The 9,059-nt window shown below is 49.4% G+C and overlaps 1 protein-coding gene across 1 annotated transcript in view; it reads right to left on the bottom strand.

Annotated features, from left to right (window-relative positions):
• Hcfc2 (host cell factor C2) overlaps positions 1-4,646 on the bottom strand; it is a 31,254-nt gene extending 26,608 nt beyond the window's left edge. The window contains exons 1-3 of the mRNA XM_033763505.1: positions 4,371-4,646; positions 4,080-4,213; positions 12-252 (exon numbers count right to left, since the gene is read on the bottom strand). Of these exons, the coding sequence (XP_033619396.1) occupies positions 12-252; positions 4,080-4,213; positions 4,371-4,646 (651 nt within the window). The remainder of the gene's footprint in view (positions 1-11; positions 253-4,079; positions 4,214-4,370) is intronic.
• Positions 4,647-9,059: the final 4,413 nt, after the last annotated feature.

Below are 9,059 nucleotides of genomic sequence, written 5' to 3'. Positions count from 1 at the left end.
CTGGCGCTCGCTCCTCGCTCGAGCCTCCCGCGGGAGTTTCGGGAGAAAGTGCAGAGTGGCCCGGTCCGTCCATTTTCACTGAGCAGCTTGGCGAGGTCAGACCCTCCAGCGTCACCGCACCCGGACGCGGTGCTCTGTGCCCAGCGGGCCCCGACTTGTGCGGGCCGGTGCCGCAGGTACCGGTAATCAAGGAGGACGGGAAAGTCAGGGTGGTTTGCCGGTCCAAGGGAGGACCCACCCTCGGCGGAAAGGCTGAAATTGTTATACTTGATTGTCAGTGAGGAGGGGGTCAGGTAACGTCACCCAGGATCGCTGTCATCAGGCCATGGGGCTCTGCTGTCCTCTGTCGGAGTTTGATGACTGACACTATGTTTTTGTTACACAGCTGGGGTCCAGTGCAACAGAGAGCCCTTCCGGGTAAAATTAGCAACTGGGCAAAGATGAATGTTAGTGGTCGGGGCATCAAAATACAATGTGCATCTTTGTAGTGTGGGAGGACTTCTGCAGTATATCGGAATGGGGAAGGGGTGGTGTTAAGTCGTGACCAGCGGTGACGGTGTGTGCAGAGCTTACGAGGGAGAAAGTTAGGGTTAGGCCACAGGTGCACCCCTCAGCTGCTGTGTGGCCTCTAAAGAAACCAGGGTAAAATCACCTGGATGCCACACAATCTGGTAGAGGTCGGAACTGCTGAGGGTGTGGGGAGCCAGGCAGGGTCAGGGGAGGAAGCCGCAAAACCGAGGGAAGGATGCTTCAAAGGATTGAGGCCTGGTCTGCAGTCTGCGCAGAGAAGTTCAGGAACAGTGAGCCAGAAAAGGTGTTCAGGGTTGGTTTGGTGGAGGGAGGTGAGTCATGATTTGTGGGGTCCCCCCTACAAGGCGCCCACAGCCAGGCTGCCGTAAATGACGCCATTGTGTTAACTCATGCCCTTCGTGACAGTGCAGACAGTCCGTTGCTGTCATCTGCCGTTCAATGAGTAACAGACACAGGGCAGCGAAGAAATTCTCTCTGGCTGGTGTGGTAGCACGTGCCTGTAATCGGAGCACTTGCGAGGCTGAGGCAGGAGGATTGCCATGAATTAAGGCCAGCCTGGACTGCCCAGTGATATCCAGGCCAGCCTGAATTACATAGGGAGACCTTGTCTCAAAAATACACCCAAAAAAATCTCTGTGACCTTCCTAAACTGAATTAAGGATCACGACAGTATTCTGCAATGGAATCAACATAAAGCCCAAGATATTATCTAGCTTCTGTTTAGTTTCAGTTCTCAACATGTATACTCTACTTTGTGCTATTTATTCTTGAATATACTGTAGCTGCAAAGTTATTTAAAAAAATAAAAAATAAGTGGTTCTCACCACAAAAACAAACACAAATGGGTAATGCTGTGAGATAATGGGTATGTTGGTTTCGCTCCCATGACTATCAGGATATCTTCAGATGAAAAAAAAAATGTTTGGGCTAGGGATTTAGCTCAGTGGTGCTGCTGCTGCCTTGAAAGCACAAGGACCCAAGTTCAATCCCCAGTGCAAACAAACAAAAAAAAGTTTAATGATATTTGAAAGCCAGAGACACCCTGAGCAAGGGAAAAGATGAAGGCAAAATATTCTGAAGATGAAAGAGACTGCAGGCTGCAGTTGGCTGCTGGGATAGGGCTGCAGGAGGTAGAGGCAGTATGTCTGGTGGCCTAGAGAGGGACCCAGAGCAGCAGCTTAGAGATGGCCGAGTTTCGGCTGGGGCTGTAGCTCTGTGGTACAGAGCTTCCCCAGAATGCGCAAGGCCCTGGGTCCTTGGACTGCCAGGGAAATAGCTGTGGAAATCTTGCCTCTGGGTCTTGGAGGAGAGAAGTCCAAAGCCAAGGTGTCAAGGGCCATGACCCATGAGAAACCTGAGGACAGATTCCTTCCCCGCCTCCCCAGCTCCCACTGGTGCATGAACCCACGGTGCTCCTCGCCATGTGAACGTGTGCTTGGCTCCCGGGCTCCTCTCTTCCTGGGAGCTCACTGGTTGTATGGGACGAGGTCCTGCACTGTGACTGCATCTCAACTCAATTCCATCTGCAGAGGCCCGATAGCCACAGAAAAGTGTGTTCACAGGTCCCGGGACTTGGACTTCGTCACATCTGTTGGGGACACACAGTTCGAGCTGTGACAAAGTGATTCACTCTGGCAAAAATGGACTTTACCATGGCAATGTTGACTCATCTCTTTTGCCCCCGGGGAGTCTAACTGGGTCCCTTGGTCTCCGAAACACCTGCCTTTCATCTTTGAAAACACAGGAGGGGCAGCAGTGGTCCTGGGGAGAGTGTGGAAAGGGCAGTGAAGGGGGCAGAAGAGGGAGGGAGAACAGTGCCCGAAGGTGTCTTCAGGGTCCAGACGGGTGGACGTCCTCTCTCGGATAGACAGGAGGGGCTGGGGAAGGCCGGGTGAGGGTGAGCGGGCAAGCCTGGCAAAGGAGAGCTCACAGCGCTGAAAGTGGGCGTCAGAGCCGCAAGCCAGAGTTCAGGTGAGGAGGATGGAGGACGCCTGGTAACTTGCACGTCCGGTTATTATTGGCGGGATTCGTTCACGTCCACTGGAAGGGAGAAGCAGAGAGGACACAGAATAAGTTCCAAGGAAGGTAACGCAGACGGCAGGCATGGGGGAACCCCTCCATCTCCCTGAGACCGCCAAGTTTCAGCCCTTGCCTGGTGAGGGAGGGCTGGGGAGAGAGAGCGACCTCCGGGCCACGCCTGCAGGGACTGCGCGTTCAGACCAGGCCCTGCCTTCTGGCCCAAGTCAGCCGTGAACTCCCTCGAGCCAGTCGCCTCCAGAAGTCTGGGTTATGATCCCAAGAGGCATTAGGGGCCATCTAGGTATGAACCATAATGAGAGGAAACCCAGACACCGAGCCTCTAGTGCAGGAGCAGTTGCCACCACTTGGGTAGCAGGAAAGAGCCCAGAGTGTGGAAACCCACAGATGTCTCTCAGCTGAACCCCTCCAGGAATAAAAGGGTGAATTGCTACGAAGGGTCATAAAAAGGTGCACCAGCTTGACCAGGGCAGTGATTCAGTTCGTACTACCACGTGCTCCTTCCTTCCCTCTAGGCGCCCTTATCAGTCTTAATAGATTGTATCTAAGACCTCGTCTAAAAGTAACACATGGTGGGGGGGTGATCCCAGCACTAAAGGGCTGTGGCTGGAGAATGACAGTGAGTTCAAGGCCAGCCTGGACTACATAGTGAGACTGTCTCAGAATAAACAAAAACAAAAGTAATATACTCGGCCAAGGCAGGTCCTGTTGGCAGGGAGAAATGAACATTTGACTTTCAAATAAAGGTGGAATAATAATGACTCAGGTATCCATTTTGCTGACAGATGACACCATGGATTTAAAATGCATGTGAAACTCATTTGTGGTGGTTGATTGGTTTGAGAAATGTTCCTGTAGGTGAACTTGTCGCTGCAGATACCTGGGATAGAAGAAATAAAATAGGTGGAAAGGAGGCAAGGGAATCCGGGTTTTTGTTTTTGTTTTTATTGAGTTTGTTGGTACTTTTGAAGTACACAGTGCGGTTACATTCATCATTGGGATCTTGTACATTTACGTGACAGATCTTGCTTCTCATTTTTTTCCCCATATCCCCAAATCAGGGTTTTTAAATTGTACTTTTAAAAAAAACTGCAGCTTCAAGACACAAAAGTTACCCAAGCTTTTTTCCTTTTCAGATACTCACTTTAAATAAGTACATACATACATCTGAAGGTGACCTGGCGGTCGGAACACACACCCCAGGTCACCCCCCTCGGAGGCACCCAGGGCCCGTAACTATCCCAGCCGCAGATCACCGTGGGTCTCTCCTCTGGACGCCCGCACTCCACGCCACCTCTCTGCCTAGTGCAGCCCACGCTGGCCCCTGGCTGACGCCCCTGGAACCCTGTTTCTGCAGCAGGAGGCAGCCAGCCTGCCAGTCTGTCCCACGAGAGGGTCTGGGTCTCAGCTTCACAGACCTCTCGGGAGCCGGCCCCAAGGCACTTGCCCAGCCTCTTTGCATATCTCACTTTTTATATTTTTTGCTAAAAACACACACACATTAGCCTTACACAGGGTCAGGCTCATCATTGTCGCAGCCTTCCACGTCCACACCTTGCCCACTGGAGTCTTCAGGGTCATCAGATGCAGGGACAGTCACCCCGTCACCTCCGGAAGGACCCAGCCAGGGCTGTTTCACAGCTAACTGTGTTTATAAGTAGCAAGAGGACACGCTAAAATAACAGTAAAAAGTTTAGAAAGTTCGCAAACCTCTCAGTTTATCTATCATCCGTTATTATTTACTGCAGGTAATTTTGGGCGCTGTTCTTTCATACAACCCTCAGTGCGGTGGGTGTTTGTACCAGCGACCCCACCGGGTCTGGCTGAGAGGGCGCCACCACCCCGGGGCTGCGGTGTTGGGGTGACAGCGCCCTCCTCACCCCTGTGTGCCTCGCTGCGTGTGAGCCGCGTTCCCCAGGGGACTGCACTGGCTGGACAGCTCCTCCTCGGTCCGCTGTGCGGAGAAGCCGCTGCCCACCTCGCCTGGGAGGCCGGGAGTGCTGAGGTTTCCTGCGTGGACCCTGTGGCCGGGGCTGGGTGGGCTTTGATCCCCAGAGCTGCAAGGGGCGACTCTGCATAGAGGCTGGATTTCTGGCAGGAGGGGAGGGCAAAAGCAGCCAGCAGGTCTTTCCTTGGGGCTTCTTTATCCAGGAAAAAAGTTGGCATAGTCGTGCTGGGAAAGAGGACGGAGGCTCCTCAATTAGTTAAAAACAGAACCACCATAAACTGTAATAGTACATAAGGTCCTGATGAGATAACTGACATTGTGAAGTGGGAAGAAAAGGGCTAAAGGTGTAGGGAAAGTGGGAAGGGTAGGGGAAAGGGAATAAGGGAAAAGAAAAAAATATGAAAAAATGGAAATAAAGTGTAAATGGGTAGGGGAGGAGGGGGTGAAGGGAGGGCAGGGACAAGGAAAAATGAGAACCAAGACCTGTCATGTAGAGGTACAGGATCCCAATGATGAATGTAACTGTACCGTAGACCTAAATTGTACCAATAAACTCAATAAAAAAAAAAAAAACCCAGAACCACCATATGATCCAGCCAATCCCACTTCTGGGTAATGAAAAAAGACAAAGAAAACGGAAATGAAACAGTACCGCGAAGAGATGTCTGTGTTATGTGTAGTGCGCAGATCAAAGCCAGGGGGCTGTGTGCAGGCCCCACTCCCGGAGCCCACGCCGAGCCTCTGGAGAGAGCTTGGCACTGGAACTACCCACAGTACCCGAGTACGAGTACAGAAACAACTTTGCTGTTCGAAGTTTAAAGACACGCGTGTTCTAGGGAGGATGACACCTCCATGGTGAGAGACGCTGATCCATTTGATCTCGGTCATCACTATACACTGTATCTATATAGAAAGCCCTCATGCTGTATACCTTCAGTGTATTCGATCTTTACCGCTCAACTTCACATATTTTCAGAGAAAAATTAAATGTTAAGTCAATATTATACTTAAATTTCAATCCAATATTTTTAAATAACTGATAATTTCCATTTATTGGGCCTTTTCCTTTTCTCTTAAATCCTCTTATTTTAGATATACAATACATTTACGCTCATCACTGGGAACTCGTACCTTTACACGATGTACCCCACTTGGTTGACTGGGCTTTCTTGAGAACGTTATGTGCATCATGGTTGGGCTTTGTTACTGTCGTTCCTTTCCAGTGTTGGGGATCACACCTGGTGCTTTACACATAGTAGGTAAGCCCTACCACTGGGCTGCATCCCAGCCCTTTTTAAATTTTCTTTTCTTTTACTTCACTTTTGAGACAGGGCCTTGCTGAGCTGCCCAGGCTGGCCTCAAACTCATGGCGATCCTCCCACCTCAGCCTCCTGAATGCTGGGATGATAGGCGTGTGCCATGGTGCCCAGCTAAGTTATACCTGATTTTAAACCACAACTCCACTCGGTGTTCTAGGGAACAGACAAAGATGTAAGGTACATTGTCACCGGACAGGGCCCAACGAAGTCCCCGGAGTGGAGACGGGGAACTTAAACTCAGCCTCGCACAGCACAAGTTCGCTCACTCTTGTTGCAGGAAAATAATTTTCAGGACAAGCCAGAGAAAGGCACAGGAGAGATTTATTTAGGAAAGAAAAGGATGTGCTCAAGAGTGCAGTGTGGGCATTCGGAGAATGAGGTGTATTATTTCAGGGGCCGGAAACACTTCTGTTTCCCTTGAGGGGCAGAAAAGTATGGATTTGTGAATCTCTGGGAAGCTTCATCCTGGTCTTGATTTACAGGAAAAAGAAAAAGGCTGCCCTGCCATGACCCATCTTACAGGGGAAAGGTATGAGTCCAGTCTGTCTGAGATGATGGTCCTGAGAAACTTAGCCAAAAAGCATTCTTTGAATTCTCTCAATCTGTTCCTTTATTTTTTTGGATTTTTCTTTTCTTTTTTGAGACAAGGTCTCGCTATGTAGCCCAGGCTGGCCTTAAACTGCCATTGATCCTCCTGCCTCAGCCCCCTAAGTGCTGGGATTACAGACCTGCACCACCACGCCCCGCTACCACACTTTTTCGTGCTTAGAAGCACAGACCTGACTTCAGCACCACCACAGGACTGTAACACAGTCGCGCGGTATCAGCATTGACTCCTGGGACAGGGCGCCCCCGAGGAGACTCACACACCCACTGCCGGGAGCTAGAGCGGATCGTGGGGAAAAGACGGCCCCTTCAACGAATGGTGCTGAGAAAATGTCAGCCACCTGTACGAGACTGAAATAAGTCCCGAACTCACCCCGTCTGTAAAAAAAACACGGATCGAAACCTTAGCAGAAGTCCTGAAACTTTCAAATTGCTAGGGGAAAACATAGGGGGAAATGCTTCACAATATTGGTATGGGCAGTAATGTCCTCAATAGCATTCCGGTAGCTCAGGAGATAAGTGCATGGATTTGCTAACGGGATTATGTCAAATTACAAGTCTTCTGTAAGGCCAGGGAAGCAATTAAAAGAGTAAAGAGGCAGCCTACGGGACGGGAGAAAATAGTCTCCAACTGTTCACCCGACAAAGGACTAATATCCAAGGAACACGAAGAACTCAAAACGAAAAGTAACACCAAAATAACAGTTATTATTCAATAGATGGGGGGGTGAGCTGAGAAGCCTTCTCCCTAAAGACGTATGAATAGTCAAATATTCACCGTCTTCAGCGTCAGGGAAATGAGAAGGAAAATGTGGAGATTCCATCAGAGTGGAATGAAAAAGAAAACAAAAACTAACAGGTGCCAGCCAGGTTACGGGGGAGAACAAACCCTCCCCGCTGGTGGGAGGATAAATTCGCACACCCACTGTGGGAATCAATAGGGAGATTCCTGAAAACACTAAGCAGAGCTACCCCGTGACCTGTGCCTTCACTCCCAGGATCGGATCAACATCAGCTTTCTACAGAGACACCTGCAGGCCCACGTCTGTAAAGTACTGTTCACGTACCGGCCCACCGGGGTCTCCAAGAGCAAAGGAGACAGTCTCGGTGGAAAGGGCAAAACCTGGCCAGGTGAGGTGCACACCTGTAATCCCAGCTCTTAGGAGGCTGACGCGGGAGTCTAACCTTGGCTTCGCGGTAAGACCCTGTCTCAAAAAAGAGGAAGCTTATTCAAAGCTAGCTCCAAAGAGACAAGGAAGTGTTTCTTCATCTTTGCCTCACCTTGTCAGGCGAACCATGGCTTTTATTGCAAGAGAGAGAGAGGAAAGCAAAGCAAAGAGACCAGAAATAACGTAACGTCCCTTTTTTCTTTCTTTTTCTACTTTTTGTTTTATTTTTTGTGGTACTGAGGCTTGAACTCAGGGCCTTTGCTCTAAGCTACCTCCCCATTTCACCCTGAACCTTTTAAATGTTGAGACAGGGTCTCATTAAGTCCTTCAGTTGCCCAAGCTGGGATTGAACTTGCAGCCTCCTGCCTCAGCCTCCCGGAATCCCAGGATTACAAGCATGTGCCACCACAACTGGCTAAAATCCTACTTTTTAAAGATCCATTCTATCTTCTCCGTTATATTCACAATAGCATTCACAAGTTGTGGAATCAGCCTAGACGCCCATCAGCAGATGAGTGGATGGAGAGGGTGTGATACGTAATGTAGCATCGTCAGCCACAAAGAAGATTAAAGTCACATCACGGGCAGGAACACGGATAGAAGCGCAGATCCAGCAGGCTTCAGATATCAGGAGCATGAATCAGCTCAGAAAGACAAGTATCACGTGTGTTCCTAGGTGGAATCGAAGACATAAAGACAATTCATGGTGGATACGATCGGAGGACATCATATGCGTGTACGAAAATGTCCCAGTGAAAACCATTATTTTGTACAATTTTTATGAGCCCAAAATAATTCAGAAACATGTTTCAAGCAGGACATTCCAGTTCTGGCTTCGTTACCAACATAGTCCGGGAACTTGGACTTTGCTCGAAGCCTCATTTGCTCATCTGAAAAGTGGGGCAAAGCTCAGTTTACCTACAGAGATGGCGGGGAAGTAAAATGAAGGCGAAGATGTGAAAATCCTTCGTAGTGTTCACAGCTCTGTGCAAGCGAAGCTGTTCTGGACGCCCTACTTTCCAAGCGCAAGCCTGACAAAACCCCACAGGTGACTTTGCCAAGGAATACCTCGTATGTGACTAGTGCGACTGAAAAATGAGTTTAAAATTTTAATAAATTTTAATTATTGAGCTGAGAAACTCGTACTGATTTGGTTATTGGAAACTTTTAAAGTCTTCGTTTGTTGTTTCTGTTTCCGGTGGTGGTGGTGCTACCGCTGGGCCACTTCCTTGGCCCGTTTTATTTTTTATATTTTTTTGGAACCGGGGATCGAACTCAGGACCTTGTGCTTATGAGGCAGGTGGTGGAACCACTGAGCCAAATCCCCAGCCCTATGCCCTTTTCATTTTTTATTCAGATCAGAGTCTCCCTAACTCACCCAGACAGAATTAAACTTGTGATCCTCCTGCCTCAGCCTCTTTAACTGTTGGGATCACAAATGCCTGCCAA

This window comes from Fukomys damarensis, unplaced genomic scaffold (genome assembly GCF_012274545.1).
Source record: "Fukomys damarensis isolate Sample0158 unplaced genomic scaffold, DMR_v1.0_HiC HiC_scaffold_15, whole genome shotgun sequence".
Lineage (NCBI taxonomy): Eukaryota > Metazoa > Chordata > Mammalia > Rodentia > Bathyergidae > Fukomys > Fukomys damarensis.
This window is presented reverse-complemented; position numbering and strand designations above follow the sequence as displayed.